Raw genomic sequence first — 21941 nt, forward strand, 5'->3', positions numbered from 1 at the left:
ATGCCTACCCCCAAAGACTGTGAAATGGAGCAGAACCCATTGGTCACTGTCAAATGCATATTGAAGAGCCCTGCAGGGATAAATTGCCTTCTACCTCTTCCCACTCCCACATGTCTTGTCAAGGAGGGGCAAACCCTGAGAGGCAGCACCCAGAGGCTGCCAAGCGCCCCAGGCAGAGCACTTTGCCCCACAGCTGCCTCAGCCCCTCCTTTACCCAAGAAGGCTTGCAAGGACTCCTGCAACAGTGCCAGTGACCCACGAGCTCTGGGGAAGCCTTCCCAACAAGGATCAGTGCTCCCTAAGGCTCAAGGAACACACAGCTCCAGGGTCTCAGTAAAACTGACTCCCTTCTCTGCCATTGTGCTGTTGCCCTGCCTGAGAACTCAGCTCTTTGCCCCAGCCCTGGAGGGCACGAGACAGCAGCTGCCCCACAGAGGGGCTGATCAGCCCCTGCCAGGCCCTGCAGCTCCCTGGCTCCTTCACTGCACAGCTCCAGGCACTGCCTGGCCCCAGCTCCACCTGCTGTACACAGTGGCAGCCCAGGCACTGCCTGGATGGCTCTGCCTGGCACAGGGAACAGCACCAGGGAGCTGCATCCCTCTGGGCATCACACTGACACCCACAGCAGCACAGCAGCATGGAATTCTGCTGCAGCAACAACGACTTTTGCTCTCAACTCTGACAACATTAAAGCTCAAAACGGGAAGCAGAGGGAAGGACAAAAACTGGAGCTGACCTGCCACATCAAGGGCTGCTTTCCCCTTGTCACACCTTGCCCTCCCCACTCTTGCTGGGAGCCACTTCTCCCCTGCCATGTGCCCTCATGGACAGAGGCAGAGCCTGACTCTCAGCAGCTGCTTGGTGTGGCCCAAACCAGTGCACCGTGCTCACAGCCAGCACAACTCCATCTCTTGCAGCCTGAAGGAGAGGAGGCCCTCAGGAAATTTGTTCCACCTCAAGCACCAAAAACAAGGCCAATCAATGATATCATTCCTGGTGCCTTTAGAAGAGGGCCCAGGACCGTGCTGGGCTGCGAGCAAACGTGCTTTTCACCACGGGCTTCTGCCCAAGCACTGCTGTTCTCGTGTCCAGCTGGCACAACATGAGGGCATTCAGCAGCACTTCTCCTTGGCAGCTGCAGCCAGCACAGCCTGGGCAAGGCAGTGCCTGGGGGAGGCCAGGCAAGGGCTGGTACCTGGCTGTGATGATCAGGGATGCCACTCCCTTGCCAATACCCTCCAGGTCCACCAGCAATCTCCGGTAGAACTCCATCACCGTGTTGGAGCACAGGGTCACCTGGTGGAAGAGAAGAACAGTTAATGCTTCCTTACAAAAGCTCATTACCCACGGGTGATAACCTCCAGTTCCTGAGGGAGGATTTGCCCTTCATTCTTCTGCTGCTCCATGTGTAGAGCACAGTCTCAGAGTAACAAAAGCCTTCTGGCAATACCACATTTGTTAAACACACCTTGCTATAAGGGCACAGGTCAGTGTTGGGAAATTTAGGAGACTAGAGAATGGAAAAGTACAAGACTGTGGCTAATTCCAAGTCCTGCACCTGTGAGATAGCGTGTCCTTGGGCCTAGCTGTAGTAGGATAACAAATAGTGAGAGAGACATGAGAAAAGAGAGATGTAACCCCTAAGGAATGAGGAAGAGTTAATGGTATAGTTTAACCAATAGATTGCTTGGCTTACAGAATATTCATAAGCTTATTATTTGCTGTATAAGTGTTTGAAGCTTTCTTCAATAAACTGGACCTGTGATGAACCACCTGGTGTCCTGGTCCCCTTCCTATGTCAGGTCAGCTACGTTAAAACATTAGACTACAGCTCCATGCAACACTGCATTCAAATTAAGGGGCCAATTTCTCATCTGACTACAAAGACATCCATGCCGAGGAAATCTGACTCGACCACAACGAGTTCAGCTTTACAGCAGGAGGCTGAGGGCAAAGTGTGGCCCAGCAGGTGCTGGGCAGTTCATGGCTGCCCTTGGACCCTGACCCCAGGCTGGCTCTGAGAACTCCGGCCCCACGCCAGGAGTGGGGAACTGCCCCGGGCTGGGCAATGACCAGAGGCAGAACCCTCAGAACTGCCCCAGGGTGAGCACTGACCAGAGGCAGAACCCTCAGAACTGCCCCAGGGAGGGCATTTACCACAGGCAGAACCCTCAGAACTGCCCCAGGCTGGGCATTGACCACAGGCAGAACCCTCAGAACTGCCCCAGGCTGGGCATTGACCACAGGCAGAACCCTCAGAGCCTCTTGCTCTACGCCGCAAGAGACAAGCCACCAACGGGACCAGGCAGAGGAGAAAGGAGGAGGATCTCTGTCTTGAAGTTCCACAAGGAAGGGTTTATCCCAAGCAAAAGGGTCAAAGCCTAAAGAGCCCTGGACACTCCCGTGCAAGGGCTTTTGTACAGATACAAATCAGAGGGTGAATACAAACAGCAAGCCAAAAGGGAATCCTCAGGGGAGCACTGAGGGGATTACATCAAGTGTCTGGGGCCACTTTGGGTAGGAGGGTGGGGAGGATGGCTCACATGGGCCAATGGGGCCTCCAGGAATAGGGGAATTCCAAAGGGGCATTGCAGACAGGGATTGGCTCCAGGTTAAATTGGCAAAGAAGGTTGGGGAACAAAAGGGGCTGGGTTTGACAGGCAGGGAAAGAGCTGGAACAAGGGGCAGGGAATGGCATGAGGGACAGCTTTGAGGGAGGCTAAAACCCAGGGGTAAACCAACTCAGGGAGAACACGGGGTACCACAGAACAAACCACTTAACAAGGAATCAATACAATAAATTTGAACCGCTACACATGGCTGCAGATTTTTTTGTCTCCACTGGAGCTTCCTGCAGTGAACACAAATCATTCTGCTGCCCAGGAGGGGGGAAATGACACCACAAAGAAAAGCTCACTGCTTGATACAATGACATCTCTCTAACAGCCACCTTCTGCCCTCATCCTTGCTCTGCCCCATTGCAATCAAATCAATCGCTCTCAAAAACACAAGAATGGCTTCAGGCCTTGACCATAAGGTCTGTGAACTCAGGCATATGATTTTGGAAAGCAAACAGTGCTCTTTGAGGAACATCCCGAGTAAGCCAGCCAGCAGAGGCATCCCAGCAGTGCATATCTCTCAGTGCCAGCATGCTCCAAGCTGGCACCAGAGCTAAAGCCCTCCCACCCTGCAGTGCAGCTCCAGCCCTGGTGCTGCAGCGGCTGTGGCTGGGCTCTTGCCGTACCTCGATGTCCCGGTGTCCCTGGGGGAGGATGGTGCCTCCGCTGGGATTGATGGTGAACTCCCTGGGCTCCACACGGAAATGGATTCCCTTGCTCCAGGCCGGGTCGGTGTCCCTGCGGATCTGATCCACGCTGTCCACAGCCGGCTGCGTGCCATCGTCCGACATGCGGAGCTGGAACGTCAGGGGCACCGTGGAGCTGTTGGTGAGGCGGCAGCGCTGCGTGTAGGGAAAGCCTGGGCAAGGACACAAATATCCATTCAGGCACCCAGCAGGCCATGATCCTGGGGGCAAGATCCTGGCAGGATCAAAGTGGCATTGGAGTGGAGCTCTCTATGATCTGAACTACAGCTCACCCAGAAGCTGCGTGAGGAATTAATCGTCACTTAGCTCCCTTTGACACAGATTCCAGACTGCAGCCTTGAAAATGTCCACTCCTAGCCCTGCTGAACACTGCAAGCTTCTCTCTTTGTGATGGGGCCAAGCTCCCTCACCTGCCCCAAACCAGCACCAGTTCTCTCTCAGTGATGAGTGTGCACCCAGACCCAGCATTTACTCTGAGAATTCAAGCTGTCCAATTCCCTGCTCAGCCTGCCAACACTCCCACCTTTTTCAAGACATATAAAGAGTGAGTTGTCAGTAAGAAGAAGCTACAGCAAAAGAAAGTGAGGATGGAATCCGCAACTAGAACGTGAGGCAAAGAACCCTAATGCAGCTTCTCTCTGCAGGATCCTTAAGGCATCTCTTGCTTTGGGCCAAACAGACTGAGCACGTGACAGCTCAGAGCCCGCTCAGCTGGGGGCACAGCCGAGCCTTGCTTTGAGATTAGCAATCAGGAACCAGGTCCCACCTCAGCCCACAAACAGGGACATCACAGCCGTGCTGCTCACTGAGAGTGCTGCCTGCAAGGGTTTACCCCACTTTGGCTCTGAGATTTGCTTTCCATCCTGCAAAGCCAGAGATACAGCCACTCATGGTGGGGATGTCCTGCAGAGCGCGCAGAGCAGCCACAGCCTGCTCTGCACTGCACATCTGGCTGGGCTGGCCAGCTCTGTGGGCAGGAGACTTCTCCCCAGGCCTGCTCACCAAGAGTCAATGGGACACAGATGGGGAGGAAAAACAACTGCAGCTGCAGCCCAGAGCTTCTCTGTGCCCATCCAAGTGACCACTGCCAGCTCCAGCAGGGACTCCAGCAGGGAGGCAAGAGAGGCACAAAAAGGACAAACCCAGATGTCAAAACCTCCAAGGAGACTGAGGCCAGCACATGCAGACAACAGTCAAGAGTTACAAAGAAGCAAAAATACAACAGCTGCCTTCAGCCGAAGAGCCCTTAGGAATGAAAATGGATTCAGCAGGATCAATCTCCTGCTTCAGAACCATATTTCCATCTGTTGCCTTTCTTCTTTCATTCCTTCCAAAGTCAACTTGACACGTGCCTCCGTGGTGATGCAGGCTGGGGAAGAAGCAGCTCAAGAAAGGCAATGAGTTTCCTTCAGAAGTTCATGAACTTCATTGTTCTGGCTTTAGGCTTGGCAGTGAACGTTGCCCTGGGTCTGGGAAGGGGGACAGGGGTTCTGGGGGGTTTGGGGCGGTTTTGGCCCTGGGCTGGGCTTTTCCCTGGGGGGTTCTTGGGAGTTGTGGCGTGATGCCGTGGGCGGCTGTGCAGTGGGAGCTGAGGCTGGGCAGGGAGCGGAGCTTCCCTTCCTCCCGCTCGGGGGTCGCAGCTCGGCCGCTGCTGCTGCGGGAGGTTTGTGCTTGGCCCGGGGCTGCCCTGGCTGCAGCTCAGCGCTGGCACCGACCCTGCCTGCCTGCCCCGCTGCTGCTGCTGCTGCTGCTGCTGGGCACTGCCCGCATCCCCCTGCCCTCTGGGGCTTTGCAAAAGGAGCATTTCCTCCTTCCCTTCCCTTCCCGCACCGGCTGGGGGGGATCCCTGGCCTGCCAGAGCCCACAGCTCCTCCTGCTGTCACCAGAACTCCACCAAAGGGGAAAAACAGGACTTGGCATCTGGGAAATGTCTGTCCTTGCCTTCTTGTCTGTGCTCTCCTGAGACAGTCTAGCAAAGAACTGTTATTCCTTTTCCCACACTTTTGCCTGGGAGCCCTGTCATTTCGAAGGGATAATCATTTGGAGGGAGGGGCTCATCTTTCCATTGCAGCAAGATTCCCACCTTCCTTGGCAGACATCTGTCTTTTAAAGCAGCACAGAGACACCAGAAAATTCTGCCTTTCTATTCCTTGCTTCCACTGGATCTCACAATGGCAAAATGACCCCTGAGGCAGCAGCAGCAGCAGCAGCTCTGCAGTTCACAGCCTGAAGAGGCTGCTGGGGCAGAGCAGGAGTGAGGGATGCTTTTCTGTTGGAAGGCACACATCCCTGAGGCTGTGTCCCAGCCCAGGGAACACTCACCAAAGGAGATGTCCCCGAAGTCGAGCTCAGCGAGGTCGAAGTGTAAACTCGGTGCAGTGACGCTGCCCCTGCAGGCCGAGGACAGAGCAGGCAATGGCTCGGTTAAAGGCATTGCAAAGCTCCGGCTGTCGTGGCTCGGGGGCACAAAACCCGGGCTCAGGGCACCCGGGGTTTCCAACCAACACAGCCCCATGTGCTCAGCACAGGGCCCTGGGCACAGGAGGCAGCTCCAGCCAAGGGGCAGCAGCCAACAGCCCCTGATGGGCTCTGGGCACAGGGCAGGCAGGAGAAGCCCCCGGGTTGCTGGGGGTCCCATGAAGGACCCTGAACACACACCCAGACATGGCTCCGTGCCTCAGTTTCCCCATCTGCAATGGCATGGACATCAAGGTGTCCCCACTAACTTCTGTAAGCAGCCCTTCCAACCACAGCTTCCCTGCTTTGCTCCTTCTGAGCTGCAACTGCTGTTCCCATGGAGGAGCTTTCTCAAGAGAGTTTGACCCACACAATCATTACAGACACTTTCTGAGATATGAATCCAGGGCATTCCCAAACATCCTCTGAAAAGAGCAGCAACAGTTCTACCCAGGGCACAGATGAATCCTAGAGGAAAGGACCAGCTTGTCAGCAGTGCACCAGCTGGCACAGCCAAGAGCAAGAGCTTCAACAACCAAACTTGGCTGTCCTGAATCTAGCACAGCACCTCACCTTCCCTTGAACTCAGCAGACACACTCCAAAAGCCACCAACATCCACTGAAATCAGCACTTGAAGCTGCACAACATTCACCAGTTGATTTCATGGTTGATGCCAATCAGTGCCCACTCTGCCTTTTGGTTCAAAATCAAGAACCAGTCAGCTGTGTCCTCTATTGTACTCACAGGACTGCCCCTGGCTCTGCTCTGCACATCTCAACAAGAGACACCTGCCCCTGCTCAAGGAGAAAGCTGCTTATGCACAAACACCCCATGGCCATTTTGGGGGAGGGACAGAGGAGAATCAATTATTTGATGGTGAAAGGTTCCCTCTTGATTTCCAAATGAAAAAAGCAGCACTTTTTCTCCAAAAACAAAGCCAGCAGATTTGTTTCTGCACTATGGGCAGACCTGCTCACCACTTTTCTCTTGCTAAGGAATAACTTCCTTGTTCTTCTTTACCCATCTCCCTTATCTCATTGGTACCATCAGGTGCAGATTGCTTTCATTTCTTCACTGCCTTGAGCCAGTGCTGCCCAAGAGCAGCAGCCCAGCTCCAAAGCTGCAGAGCAGCCAGCATCAGCTCTCCTGCTTCCACTCCATTATCCTGCAGCACATGGCTCAGGCTGGCAGGGACAAGGCCTCACGCTGCTGTGGTGCTGAGCACTGAGCTCTGCCTCCCCTATGATCCGCCCTTCTCCCTGTGGCTGGGCCAGGATTGTCTCTTGCCATGGCACCAGCCCACAGTTCCTGACTCCCACATCAGCGCTTTGCTGGCTGTGCAAAGGAGGCACCAGAGCCCTCTGGGCACAGGAGCTGGGGGCACAGCTTGTGCCCCACAGCATGGCCATGAGAGGTGAGCTGAGGCTGCTGCTGCCCATCTGGCATGGATTATTCACACAAGGTTTTACAAACACTGCTGCTGCTGCTGCAGAATCAGCCAGGCTGGCCTATCTGCAAAGCCCTGGGGGCCTTGCTGGGTGTTCAGGTGGGACATCCCAGAGCAGCTGCTGCCCAAAGCTGATCCATCCCACTGCCTGCCATGGCCCAAGGCACAGGGAGATCCCTGCAGGGACGAGTCATTCCAGCTCCCAGCCACCACACAGGGCAGGAGGCAGCCTGACACCAAAGCAATGCCAGCGGCAGAGCAGAGATTCAGACCTCAGGAAACACCTTTCTCCTCTGCTCCACCCCAAAAGGAGGCAGGTGGGGGATGTCCCAGAGACAGCTACAGATGTGCCCACCCAGCTCCCAGGGTCCTTACTTGATGGTCAGGATGGCAGGCGTAGGAGATCCAGCCACACTGAACTGGAACTCCTCCTCAAAGCTCCCCAGCACGGTGGCACTGAAGGAGATCTGCACACTCTGGCTCCCACCTGCTGCAATGATGCCCTCCTCGGGGGCAAACTTGAAACACAAGCCCAGGTTGGTGGCTGAAGGGAGACAGGTGAAGGGAGCATCAATAGCTCCTGGGTTCATCAGTTTCACCTGCAGCAGCAAGAGAGCAAAATGGAAATACGTGTGGAATCTCCCCTTCTTGTGAGTTATTGTCTAATGATGCAATGAACACCCAGAAAAGGCAGAAGATGCTTTGTGCTGCTGAATGGCAGAAGTCCAAAGATTCAACAGGACAACTTCTGCCTTTGGGTTTTCATGCAGAGCAGTGGCAACTCCACAGAACTGCAGTCACCCTGGGCTTATCCCATGGGCACAGAGCAGTGCCCCTCTGCTCAGCAGCACCAAGCGCATTGAGAGCTGGCGCTGAGAGCAACGTGGGCTGATTGCAGCTGCCTAGGGAATCACCCCAGAGCTGCTGCTGCCCCAGTGAGCACAGCTCCAACAGCACCATCTGCTCATTCACCTTTTCCCAGACCATGAAAACAATACATTGAGAATGAGGCATCAGCGTCAAAATGTACAGAGAGCACCATCGTTTGTAACAAATCTCAGCGTGTCTTTCCCATCCACAGCCAAGATTTTGAAAGTGTCTGCCATGATGCAGTGCCTCATGAAGTTTTTGCAAGCTTGACTCTACTGGGGGGGAGACAAATAGGTAGAAAAACCCTTTGCTTTATTCCCAGGAACACTTTTCTCTTTCTAGAGCCAGAGATGCACCGAGGTTGAAGTGCTGTGAGGGACTGGTCAGCAAGGGAGAGAACTCCCAAGGATTTCCTGTGATTGCAGCAATAAGCAGAAGACACTTGGCTGGCAGCTGTTGGCAGTGGGCTGAAGCTCAAAGGCAGCCACTTTGGTGCAGCTGCTTCTGCAGAGCCCAGTCCAAAGGTGCCTTGTGTCTGGCACTGCCACAAAAGCCTCTGAACATGCAGCTTTTTGACCCAGGCTTGGTTTCATGTGCCAAGGAGTTGTTTTGCAGGAAGCCTCCCAGCTGATCCCTAAGGAAGGCTGCCCAAAAGCAGGGACTGGGGCTTCAGGAACAACTGACACACCTTTGTGTCCCCCCAGATTTGAGCAGTCCATCAAATATTCCCTGCTCACAGCTGCCCAGGTTGGCAGCAATTCCACAGCTGCACCAGGCTTGCTGCTGCCTCAGAAGCCATCAGGATCCATCCCAAGCCCTGCTGCTCACCTCATAGACATGGGGGGTGTTGACGAAAACGTTCCCAAGGTTCAGAGTAGGAGAGCTGAGTTCAACCAAGGGTCCTTGGCCTTCCCCTCTGAGCTGCAGGGGCAGCCTGCTCTCACAGCCTGGGGAGAGATGTCCATTGCAGTACAATCATTCCCTCTGCTACACTGGATTTTCCAGGCTGCCTCAGTGCTAGTCCCCAACTCTGAGCTGGATGCAACCAGCTCCCGATGCTGCAGGAGAAGATATGGACCCTTCTCTTCCCTCAGGACATATCCCCTGAGGCTGACTTGCAATTTCTAACCCATTCCCTGGGCTGCTTTCCAATTTGAGCCACCAGTTTGCTGAGTTTAAAACATCTCTGGTTCCTGTAGTGACAGGCCATGGAGGTATGGGTAGAAATGGAGAGAAAGGAGATTTAGGTGAGATATTCGGGAAGAAATTTTCCCTGTGAGGGTGGTGAGGCACGGGAGCAGGTTCCCCAGGGATGTTGTGGAGGTTCCAGCCCTGCAAGTGTTCCAACCCAGGCTGGATGGGGCTTGGAGCTCCCTGCTCTATGGGGAGGTGTTCCTGCCCATGGTAGGGGCCTTGGGACTAGATGATCTCTAAGGTCCATTCCATCCTTACCATACTGTGATTCTGTGGTTTCCTTCCCCTGCACCTATAGGAGCTTTGAAATCCATTCAGTGCAGGCACAAAGCTCCAACAGGGTTTGGCAATTGCCAAACTCCCTGGCCCAGGAGCACAGGACTTTGTTGCCCAGGTGCTCCCCTTGTGACACTCAGCACTGTGTTCTATTGCCACAGACTGAGAGCTGCAAGGTGACAACTGCCACACAGGGAGAGAAGCAGCTGCTGGCCAAGGCTGCTCCCTCTACCAACAGCCCGGGCTCAGGGGGCTCAGCCCCCTCTGCTCTGCTGCTGTCTGGGCACTGGGAGGTGGTCCAGGCTCAGGGAGCCCGTTTCTAACTCAGCTCCTGCTCCCTGATGATGGATTCATGGCAAATGGAGCCATCCTGGAGGCCAGGGGCCTGCAGGGGCTGAGTGCTTGTTCACTGAAGCTGTTCTGCTCTGGAGCTCTCTGGCCTTTGAGGGAATGCTGGCAAAGCCACGGCATGAAAACCTCTCCCTGCACTGCCTGGGCTGTTCTGGGATCACTCAGGCACACACAGCATTCTGAGCCCTGGCCTGGCACGGGAGACTCCCTGGGAGCTGCAGGGCCAGGGGGGATGTGCCAGCACTGCCCTGCTGACCAGGGACCCTTCCCAGCACTTCCATGGGAGCCCAGTGGGCTCAGGCTGGCACCAGGGCTTCACTGAGGGGGAGAGAGGCAGGGCAAAGGAGCTGCACCTGAGATACTGCAGTAAGCCACACTTCCATACTCCAGTGCTTCCAGGGGTTTGAAGGTCACCTTGATTTCAGCTGAACAATTCGGCCTGATTTCTCCCTCCTACACCAGAAAGAGACAGCAAAAGATTGGTCTGCAAACTTCACATTCTTGTTTTCACCACCCTCCTGTAAGCCTTTGTTTAGAGCATCAGTGATGAGTGAACAACACAAGGAGCCAAGGAAACACTCCAAACCCAGCCCAACACAGCTCTCAATGCTCAGCTGATCAGCTCCCACTCTCCACAATATTCCTGCTGCTCTGACACAAGCTCTTGGGCACATCATGCTGCTGTCAGCTACAGTGGGATGCAACTGCCACTGTGCCCTGCTGGCTCTTGGCCTTAGATGGGCCATAGCTGTAACCAAGAAGAGAACATGATCCCCTTCCTTGGAAATAAAGATATTAGTTTAACCTCTACTGAAAGAAAGCAGAGGTTGGGATTATTCTAGGGTTTACTCCAAGATGAGAAGGGTGTTCCACTGTGCACACACCAGGCATTCATCATCTCTCACAATGCCAGTACTCAGAATCAAGGCTCTGGTTGATGGGAGCATGTGGCAGTTTGCTTGCACCACCAGAAAAGGAAAAGGTTTTCTGTCCCTGTGTGCAGGACAACTCCAAAGGCCCATTTTAACCTTCCACCCTGGTGTCCAGGCTCACAGATGACGCTGGAAGGGACACTCAGAAATAGTGCAAGGCATGGTTACAGGAGGGGATTGGCATTTCTGTCATTAACCTTGGGCTGAATTTGGCCTCCTTTTGCTAGGGAACAATTGCAAGCTTCAGGTCAGTGTGTGAGCTGGCAGTGCTCCAACAGCCTCTGCTGAGCCCCACGTGTCAGGGGAGCCCCTGCCTACAAGAACTGCTCCCTGGGACACTGCAAGGACACGCAGGCAGTGCCCTGAGCTCGAGCCTGGCAGCAGAGCTGGGCTTTGTCAGGCTCCCAGCCCTGCCTGGAGCCTGCAGGGCACAAATGCTTTCAGCAGCGAGCCCTGCAGCCTCACCAGAAACTCCATGTCCTCCCTGCCAGCACATGGAGCCAGCTGAGGATCTGCCCAGTGACCGCAGCCGGGGAAGGGGTGGGTGTAGGGAGGAGGGTGGGTGGGAGGAGGAGGAGGAGGAGGAAGAGAATGTTCTCAGCTATCACTTACCATTGGCTCAAGGAAAAAAATGTCATCAGAGAACAGCATGGGGTCTTCTTGCACCTTTACCATCTTCTCCTTGTCCATGCTGCTCAGGAGGGCACTGTGATCTCCACAAAAGCTCTTCACCTTCTCTGTTTCTTTCTCCTCTGGGAAGTTTTCCTGGGACACCTCTTTGGGCGGCCGCAGCAAGCACTGCCTGCAGCCCCAGGGAGAGACAAGGCCAGCAGATGGTTTCATGAGCCACAGATTTGCAGAGAGAAGTGTGAGCGCCAGAGAGCAAAGCACTTGAGGAGCAGCAGCAGCAGCTCCCCAGCAAAGGCTGAGCCCAAGCCACGAGGGTCCCACAGGGATCAGAGGACAACTTGCTGTTCCCTGGCCCAGCAGGGAGTTTCACTCCACCCTTGCAAGCTCAGCAGAGGTTTGCAAAGCCAGCATCCCTCCAGAGAGCCTCCTGCCTCAAAGCCTCTGCCACAGCTGAGGGAGAATCAACCAGCCATTTCAAGTGGCTTTTCTTCCCACTGAGCTGCTCGGGGGGGCACAGAAAGATCACAGAGCACCCACTGCAGCATTTCCCTGGCAAGGGGAGACAAAGCTGGCTTGCAGCTACGTGTTACCAGCATCACTCTTTGTTTCTTCCAGTTTGGACCTGCCCCGTTCCCTACTCTGCCTTTCACAAGAGCATCCCAGAGCACTTCCACAGGAAATTGATGAATTCAGGCACTGAATCCCTTCAGGGACATTCAAGTTTTTATATGCAATATGCATGAAAACAGAGGCTCTGAGAGGGGAAGGAACTTTGTTGTGCAGGAGGGAGACAGCAAACTCCTGGAGAGACCTTTCCATGAGCCAGAGCTTTTTGGATCCCATCCCAGTGCATGGCACTAGAATGTCCTGAGAGGGAAAGGATCCTGCACTATCTTCTCTCACAAAAAATCCTCTCTGCTCTGAGAGCACAAAACCTCTCTGACAGCAGCACAGGGACACACTACCAGCCCGCATGGGCAAGGAGATTTTGAAGGAACTAAAGGGAAAAAAGAGGGTGTATCACCTTTGGAAAGAGGGACTGGCAACTCAGGAAATGCTTAAGGATGTTGCCAGGTCATGTCGAAAGAAGAGAAGAGAGACAAGAGCCCAATTAGAACCTGAGGAAATCCAGTCATCCCAATCAACCTTTCCTTCCCAAAATGCCATCCCTGGTTGGAGTATAAATGACCTGGAATGCTGAGTGCTGAGCTCCTGAAGCCCAGGGACACACACCCCAGTGCCGGGCATGGTTCACTTGGCCTAAACCATTCAAAAGCACCAACATCCCCTGAGGCCACACGTTAGTTTCAGTCTTGGGCCTGTATCTCACTGAAATGCATCTTTCAAACCAACCTCCTCTTCGCTTCATTCTCTTCTTCCTCAGTAGCAAAAGCCTTCCACTGGAAGTGGGCTGTGATGTTACTCCTGTTTTCAATGAACAGGGTTCTGTGGCTTGACATGCTGGTGAAAGTCTTGTCAAGCTCCACGGAATTTGTGCTCAGCCCAACGTTGACATCTACAGCTTCTCCCTGGAGCTTTGTGTGGATTCTTTCTTCACCTGGAACAAAGCAAAGGGGAGTCTTTGCTCAGCTCACTGGCTGATGGAAGCACAAGGGACAGAGCAAAGCACAGGGCACAGAAGAAAGTGTCCCAGTTTTGCGCTGAAGGAGCACTTCTGTGGACCACCCCATTGATCACATCCTTCAGCTCTGTGTGTACAGCGTGAGGATGTCCTGGGCACCTCCTAAAACACCTTATTTCTGAGGGTGTTTGTAGAGATTTGGCCCCAAGGGGACAGGATGGACAGGGAGATTGGTCCATGTGCTCCGGTGACCCACTCAGATCACCAGGATTTCTGCATCCAAGTCCTTCAGGTGACAGGGCTGAGGAGCCCTGCTCAGTCCTGCCTTGCCCAGGCTCTCCCCGGGCATCCCAGGAGACTCCTGTCTCTCCTGATCCCTTGGATCCCTTCTTGCTGACCAGCAAATATGCCTGGGGGCAGGTGGGCAGCAAAAGGAGGCCCAGAGGAACAAGTGAAGTGACAGCCCACAGCAGGAGGGGACACAGGTGAGGAAACACAACCAGCCTGGCTCTGCAATGTGACAAACCACTACAGAATGAGCACCGTGAAAATCATCTCCCTGTCCAAACCCACAGCCACATCAGTCTTTAAATATTTTATACTGTTCTGATCTGAAAAACCAAGCTGGAGCATTGCAAATCAAAGAAGAAAGGGACAAAGGAAAGATCAGTGAGTACAGAGCAGTTTCTACATTAAGACTGAATGGGATCCCTCAGTCTAGAAATCAAATGGGAGATAGATGTGAGAGGTTTGCAACAGCTTCAACAGCCTGGGAAATGGGGACAGGGAAAAAATTGTTTTGATTTGTCACAAAAAAGGAACTTAAAGGCCTGAAAATGTTGTTAGACAGAAACTACATCTATGTGTAAGGGCCACACAGAAAAAGGGCCTGTGACAAGCCAGTGGAGAAGCAGCATATGGGACAGAGGTGTGCAAGAATTCCATTGCATTGGAGAGAGTCTGATGGAGACCTCACCTACAGCACTGCCCAGGAATCAAATAAAACTTCACCCAGGCATAGCCACATGGTAGTGGAGAATCAGAGTTCCTCCTTCCTCCACTCAGCAAGTCCCAGCAAAACAGCAGTCAAAAATCTTTGCCTTTCTCAAGCCCCTAAACACCAAGGAGTTCTCAGTTTGCTTTGGGGTAAGGCTGAACAGGGGAGGCACCTCTGGAGGCAATGCAGGGGATGGGACAGCAGGGAGCCATGTGCAGAACTGTCCTGTGCCCTGCAGGGCCCAGCACTCACCTGAGCTGCAGCACACGGCCAGGGAGCCGCAATGGGCACCGCTGGCCAGCGGGTGAAATGCCACTGTCACCTGCACGGTGTCACCAGCGCCCAGAGCTCCTGTGGCCGGCACCACGGAGAAAGGACTGCAACACAGAGAGAGGGGTCAGGCCTGGGGACGCCTGGCCATGAGATTCCTGCTGCACTGCAGCTCCCTGCAGCTCCCTTGGCCAAGCAGGGAGCAAACCAAGCACAGGCAGCACAAGAGACAGAACAGACAGGATCACAAACAGCCACTGAGCCACTGCTGACAAGATCCAGCCCTCACAAGACCCTGGGGGTAAAAGGGCCTCAGCTCCCCATACTCTGCATCCAGCTCTCTGCAATGAGCCTCAAGGCTCCCACTGCCAGCAATCCCATCAGAGAATGGTTTGTGAAAAGCACAGAGAGGGTTCAGAGCTATTTGCATGCACAACTTGACACTGACTGCCTCAGGAATTTCTCTTTTCCTGCTGCCTACAAATCCCATCTCAAGAGATGCAAATGGTAGGGCACTCCCTGTCCTGGGAGATTACAGCCTAGGAATCAGACAGGGAGAAGGAACTTTTCCCTGAAGACCAAGGAATAGTTGCTGTTGAATTTGCAGTGTGCTTCTTTGGTTTATTTTACCTTGAAATCATCGTGATTTAGCTTAAAAAGGGCAACTTTTCAAGGCATTTCAATGAAAGCTGCTCTAAGAAGAGGAGTAATCAAAACTCTGAAAGAGTGCAAATGCAGACTAGAGCAATACAGTGACATGGAAACCCAAAAGGACGATGCCATTTACAGTCTGAAGGGTCCAATCCCAGCTAAATGAAGCGCCATGAGCAGGAGCACATCAAGGAAGCAGAACCGGAGGTTTCTGTGTGTTTGCCAGCAATGCAGTCTGGGACTCTGGGCTGTCATGCAGGCTGGTAACTGTTTGCTTGGCCCAGCAGAGAAACTCTGTGCAATGTGTTGGAAATAATGATGCAGATGAGTTGGTGCACTTTGGATTTAACAGGAGCAATCAGGATTTAGTCACCAGGTAAACAGCTCTTGCCTGACAAACACAAGACTCTGTGCTTTGATGCTCAGGGACAGCTCAGGGGAAATGTGCTTCTGCCCAGCAGCTGCTGGGCTTTGTGCCCTTCTACAGCCCCACTGAGGAAACCGAAGTTCCTGGCCTTGGTGCTTTGTTGCTGGTCAATCTGTCACTTCAAATGTGTTCTGGGGACTTTGCTGATGAATGCATCACACACAAAAACAAAGAGAACATCTGTCAAGCTGAACTTTGTTCATGTCAGTAGTAACAGCTGAAGAACTCGCTTCAGGTTCTGCTCATTCAGGACCTCTTGCTGTAGTTATGGGCTGACCTGTTCCCATTGCCACTGGTGAGAACATCACTGCTGGCTGATGGAGAAGCCTTGGGCCAGCAATGTTCATGTGCTGGACGTGAGACTTTGGAGGGAGGGGAGGAAAGAAAAGGCCCCAGCAGCCCCAGAGCCAGATCAGTGCTCGTGCTCCTGCATCTGCCCCGGGGCTGATGCCAGCACTGCTGCAGCTCTGCTGGGGCTGGGGGGATCAGGGCCTGCTGGGGGCAAGGCACAGCATTCTGTTCTTAGTCTTTGGCCAGAAATTTCACCGCAATAGAGAAGCTGCCAGTTAGGGGAATCCCTGGCCAGGCTTCAGCACTGCCTTCCATTCCATTCCCTTCCCACTCCTGCCCCATCTTACATGCTCCTGCCTTCAGGTGGCAGGATGGGAATAACATTTCAGGGATGACTTCAGGGCTTGCCTGAGAAAGAAGGTGTCTTCTTCTTTTCAAATTATCAGGAGAAGAGGATCCAGCCAAGTTCAGGACTCAGCTGTCAGGACTGAAAAACTGAGTGCAAATCAGCCCCCGCATCGCCTCCATCCCTGGGCTCTACCCACCAGACTCCTCTGTCCCTGCTCTAGCAGTCATCTCTCACACACACCTGGCTCCCCAAGACCCAAAGACACAAGCTCCACAGCTAAACTTAACTCCTCTGAATTTTGGCCAACACCACTAAACTGTTCCCTGAGCCCACAGCTAGAAGAGCTGTGAAGGAGACATCCCTGACACTGTAAGAACCAAATTAAAATCGCTGTCAAGAGATGGGCCTGGAAAGCTAAATTTTGGGCTTTTCTCTGTTAATTGTCAGCTGCTCCTTAAGACACTTCTCATCCTGTTAGATCCATCCTCTCAATGAATCACTACTGCACCTGACAGGCAGAAAAGATAAGGTATGGAGGGGGTTTTAAAAGGTTGTTTTCTTCTGCTTTTATACTAGGTCCATTGACATGTTTGTTTTCTTGTAAGGCATCTTACAAGATGCCTTACAGGTCCATGTCTCCCAATGGCACCTTGCAACCCCCAGACACTGCTCTTGCTTTGAGCAGTGTCTTTGCTCAGATGATTTCCAGAGGTCCCCTCCAGGACCACTGCAAAGCCACGTGCCTGTGGCCTCCCTGAGAATGGCTCTCTTTGGCTGACAGTGCTGAGGAAGCATTTCAGAAGCTGCTTGTGCTCAGCAGGGTGCAAGCCAGCTCCCAACATGTTCCAGCAGCCTCCAGGAAATCTGGGACACAGAAAGCTCCAAGGCCACTGGAAGCAAGAGCAGATGCCTTCCATCCTGCTCACTTCCAGCCAGGCTGCAGGGCAGCAGATCCGGTGCTTGGTTCCTTCTGTAGCTCTTTCCCAACTCCGCTCTCACCCAAAGGTGTTTGCACAGGGACAGATGAGCTGCCTCACCTCTGCGTGCTCAGCTGGTACCGAGCTGCCCGGGCACCGACATTGCGCACCAGCAGAGTCTGCTGGGTGCTGACCTTGACTGGACACTTGGAGAAGTCCAGCTGGGCAGGGAAGTCCAGCACAGCTCGGGCACCAATGGCCCGAATTGGCACAACGATCCTTTCCCTTGCAGTGAGGCACACCAGCTCGTGGCAATAATCCTGCAGGAAAAGAAACTGGCTCAGCACAGGACATTTAGTGCCATCCCCATGGCAGAAGAAAAACCATTTCCTATACCCCTTCAAGGGCATCCATTTACCTATTGCACCCTCAAATCAACACTAAGTTCTACTACTATATCACATTTTAAAGGCACCTGCGCACTTTGCAAAATCCGTCTCAGTGGCATTCAGCTCTTGTGTCACTTGGGTCATACAGATAACAGCCCTAGGCCACCATCATTTTTACTCTAAACTTTAATGATGTTAAAGAATTCCTAAGCCCCTTTCTAAGCAACATGGAGCTGGGGAACACAGGACATTGCTCTTTACAGTTCTATATTCCCACTGTCTGAGAATAGGACAAAGTGTTCAACTGACTCTGAGCAGCAAAAGGAAGAGGAGAAAACAGCTGCACCCAAAGACATCCTGCACCTCTGGCCTGCACCCAGCACTGAGATCAGACTTGCCAGGGCCTCAGCACTGCTGTTCAAAGCTCCCCGCAAAAGCACCTTTGGCACGGAATGGGTGCCAGCTGACAGAGCAAGCACAGGGACAGGCATGAAGACAGAGCCCCAGCAGTGTCACTGCCACGGGCGCTGGGCTCACAGCTCTGCCTGCAGCTTGTACCTGCCCTACACCAGCTCCTTCAGGCAGGTGTCCAAGTGCCCTGCAGCTCAGCAACCTCCTGCTGACCAAGGGCACCCAGGGCCCAGTGTGCCTGTGCCAGGCCGGGCTCACGGGCACAGCACATCCTCTGCCCTGGCCCTGCAGCTGTGCCATGCTCACTTGTGCTCTGGGACAGCACAGCTGACAGGCTGCACAACAGAGGGGGTGAAAAAGCACCGGCTGTGCTCCAGCCCAGGGGCAGGCAGGGAAGCTGTTGGCAGTCCAGGAAGGAGGAAAGCTCTCTGACCTCTTTGTTCCTCTGGTGTTTTCCATCAGAATGAAACCCCTTCCACTGGACCTAGAGATGGCCCAACATCTATCAACAGCCCTCTGTCATTTTCATCCTGTTTCCCGTGCATCTTCCCTTGGCAATGCTCAGCAGTGTGCAGGGAGGGCAAGCAGAGCCTGTCAGGCCTGGCTGCAGTGCCTGCCAGCAGTGCCAAGGTGTGACTGGCTGCAGGCTGCCTGCCCACGCCTGGAGCCCAGCTCACAGCATGCAATGGGCTGGAGCCAGAGTGCAGGGAAAACAATGGCTGTGGAGATCATTGTGTGCTTTGGCTCCTCCAGCCTCACCTTGTTCTTGCTGGGGGTGAAGCGGATGCGCACAGGGGCAGAGGCGCCCGGCGGCACGGCACGGTACGCATCGCTGGAGCTCACCAGCTGGAAGTAAGGTGAGCTCTCCATGGAGACCTTCACCACGTGAAGAAACTGCAGCAAAGACATGAAATTATGATTTTGCCACTTGTGGAAACATAGTGGAAACTTGTGGACGAGAGGAGACCTGTCCATGCCCTGCTAACATCCCTCCCCTGCCCCTTTTCCAAAGCACTTCCAGCTGAGCAGGCACAGGCACATCATTCACAAGGCTGAACTTGAATCCCTTCTCTCTGGCTCCAGCATTTTGGCCAGGGGCAGTAGGGCAGCGCCTGCTGGGAAGGAAGGGCCGAGCAGGTCAGCACCAGCAGGATGGAGACACAGCACCTGAACCAAGTCACCTGCATGTTCAACAAGGCCAAAAAACCTGCTGGCTTCTGCCTGCACACAGCCATGAAGTGGTCATGTTCCAGAGGGGGAATGTGCTACCTAAAAGCAAACCAGCCCATTTCTGTGGGGGAAGGAAGAAATTCCCTTCCAGCAGATCAGGTTTGGGTAGGGAACTTCTGGGGATACAGTCAGGCAGGCAGAGCAGCAAGACAGGAGACCAAACACTGTGGTCTTACTGGGAATAAAAGCAAACCTGAAAAGCAAAAGAAGGAATGAACACAGCAAGACAATCCCTAAAACAAGGAGATGGCAAAGAGAATTTAAATGGGCAGCAAAGCAGCAAGCAAGAATCATAAAACCATGAGAGCAACCAGCTTGCCAAAAGTGACAGAAACACAGACAGGCGGTGTCTATTGACCATGGGGCTTCAGAGGCATTTTCTGCCTGGAGAAACAGGGCCAGCACTGACTGACAGTGTGGTTCCAGTATGAAAAGCCAATCTTGGCTCTCCAGGGCTTCCTGCTGCCTGTGCAGGCAAGCTGGGCTGCTGGGCATTCCTGCCTGCAGCCAGCAGGCCAGGTTCGGCCCTCTGGGGTACACATGCACAGCACACATGCATTTTCTAGCACACTGATCTCATCAACCCCTGAGCACCAAAATGCTCTCCAAAAGTCTAAACCAGATGATTTGGACTCCCTCCTGTCTCCTCCCACCAGCCCACTCTTGGCACAAGCCTCACTTGAGAAAATGTTTCCCTGACTGAAATTCAAATGGTCTCAAGTTTTCCTCAATACAGTGGAACACAATTGACATTTTTCAACTTTTTCCCTCTCAGCTCTCTTGGGAAACTGCAAAACAATGCCAATTTCTTCAGGTGAAGGTGGAAACCTCCAGGAGCACATGGCTTTGGATGTGCTGTGCTTCTGCAAAGGGAAAGCAGAGCACCGTGTTGCTTCTGGAAAAGTTGAGCAGAGCTGGATGAAGCTGAGCAGGAGCCTCAAGTGGAACCTGAAGGCCTCTCACTGCTTCTGCTCCATCACTCTGATTGCAGGGCTCTTGCAGAACACGGTTCCTGCAGGGCCAATGCCATTAATGAGAAGTGATTCCAGCATAAAGTGCAGAAGGCTCAGCCCCTGAGCTTTGCCTGTGAGCTGCACAAAGGGAGCCAAACTGGCTGAGAGAGGCAGAGATTCCTACCAGGAGCCAAGATTAACCAAGGACACACAGGGTGTGCTATAGACCCAAGGCAAAGCATGAGAGCAGGTAAGAACTGTACAGCCCTCAACATTCCAGTCAATCCAGAGCTTTCAAGAGAAGGAAACTCCTTTGGGATAGACACCATCAACGCCTGGCCAAAATCTGGGGACAATTCCCAGCACAGGAAGATTTCCACCATCTTGCAGAAGAAGGTGCTGAGACATTTTCTTCTGCATGTGCTGCAGCAGATAACTTGCTTTGCTGTACACTGAGGGAATGAGAGCACTCTCCTCTTCCAGCACAGCGTTAAAGCTCTGCGTGCCAGCACTTACCTTGTCCTTATTCATGAGAGACAGCACCATTTCCGACACCTGCCGAGCGACGAAGTTCTGAAATACCAGCTCTGGTGGGGAAACCCCAAACCAGCTCTGTTTCGGGGCAGCTGACGGCAGCTGGAGGGGAGAGAGAGCAGGGAGAGCTTCAGCTGCTGTGAGGAAGGTTCATGCAGGAGAATCTTCCACTGATCCCCAGTGAAGTACAGACTCTGAGGGAGCACGTCTGCCCAGCCCACACTGGGCAAACAGTGGCTCACCCACCTCTGCTCTGAGCTCATCCACAGCTGCTGGGCCACACAGAGCAGGCTCAAGCCAAGCTGCTCTTTCGGCATGGATTCCTCCAGGTTTCTTTCTCCAGAATGCCAGGCAGCACGTTCCTAAAACACAGCCCTGTGCCCATGCGGTCACAGAGCTCTGGGGCACTGACTGAGCACTCATGGAGTAAGTAAAACCCATGAATTTACAGGAGACTCCATGGGAAAGGATTTGGGATGTCTTTTACTCTGAGACAGGGAAACCGAGGCCCACACAACTGCAAATATCTTTTTTGCTCTAGAACTTAGACTTCAGTAAGAAGAGCACAGGACCAGAGCAGGTGTGAGAGATGAGGTGACATTTGGCTGAAGCCAAAAGGTTATTAAGCAAAAGAATGGAATTTGTTGGCTCTGTGTGTTATTTGTGGTTTGCATTTGTTCAGGTTGGTTTGTTGAGTGTCACAAATAGAGGGACAGGGTTGAAGACCTGACCAAAAGGAAGGAGGACGAGCAGGGAGCGGACAGAAAAGTTGGTGCTCAGTAGAGAATGGAAGCTCCTGAGTACCCATCCAATGGCAAAGGGCACAGGGACCGCCCCAGCCGGGTACAAAGGGGATACAAAGATTGCCATTTTCTCAGAGGGTGTGTGTGTGCCCTTGGCTCTCAGGGAGGGAGACATCCCCAGCTCAGCTGAATCCTTACTAAGAAACACTTTTCTTTTGCTTTGATCATTTTGTTCCTTTTCATTGTATTTAAAAGTTAGTGTGTTCCAAAGAGAGGAAAAGGCAAAAATAAAAAGACAAATGAGCTGAAAATAAAAAGACAAGTAAGGTGGATGCTGAATGAGGATAAGTTTCAGTTATTTTCTCAGCAACTTGGGTAAAAGTAGAGTTGGTATCTCCTTTTTCAATGGCCTTTAAATGGGTGCTTTCCTGTCATTACTGCAACCTTATTTCATGCCATTGTAGAGGCACGTCTGGAATGACACAACAACAGCAAATGCTTCTGGAGCAGAGACATTGCTTGGAGAAAACTCTGCCCTGCTTTGTCTGCCTTCTCCAGCCACACTGCTGTCACCGAAGAGACACAAGCAGGTCTCCTCTGTGACTTCACAGCAGACACATTCCGCTCAAGGGAGTGGCTGCAGCACACTGTCCCTTAGCTGTGCCCTTCCCTGAGGTGTTCCCAAGGCCCCTCTCCAGGACAATCCTTAACCTG

General features: G+C 53.2%; 1 protein-coding gene across 1 annotated transcript in view; it reads right to left on the reverse strand.

Annotated features, from left to right (window-relative positions):
* The window catches only part of LOC131562117 (hydrocephalus-inducing protein homolog), a 30658-nt gene extending 10162 nt beyond the window's left edge, over nt 1-20496 (reverse strand). The window contains exons 1-11 of the mRNA XM_058811689.1: nt 20467-20496; nt 18527-18661; nt 17088-17287; nt 14315-14439; nt 12837-13041; nt 11466-11655; nt 10275-10374; nt 7606-7774; nt 5648-5715; nt 3245-3477; nt 1196-1296 (exon numbers count right to left, since the gene is read on the reverse strand). Of these exons, the coding sequence (XP_058667672.1) occupies nt 1196-1296; nt 3245-3477; nt 5648-5715; nt 7606-7774; nt 10275-10374; nt 11466-11655; nt 12837-13041; nt 14315-14439; nt 17088-17287; nt 18527-18661; nt 20467-20496 (1556 nt within the window). The remainder of the gene's footprint in view (nt 1-1195; nt 1297-3244; nt 3478-5647; nt 5716-7605; nt 7775-10274; nt 10375-11465; nt 11656-12836; nt 13042-14314; nt 14440-17087; nt 17288-18526; nt 18662-20466) is intronic.
* Between the last annotated feature and the right edge of the window lie 1445 nt (nt 20497-21941).

The sequence above is a fragment of the Ammospiza caudacuta genome, chromosome 10 (assembly GCF_027887145.1).
Source record: "Ammospiza caudacuta isolate bAmmCau1 chromosome 10, bAmmCau1.pri, whole genome shotgun sequence".
Taxonomy (NCBI): Eukaryota; Metazoa; Chordata; class Aves; order Passeriformes; family Passerellidae; genus Ammospiza; species Ammospiza caudacuta.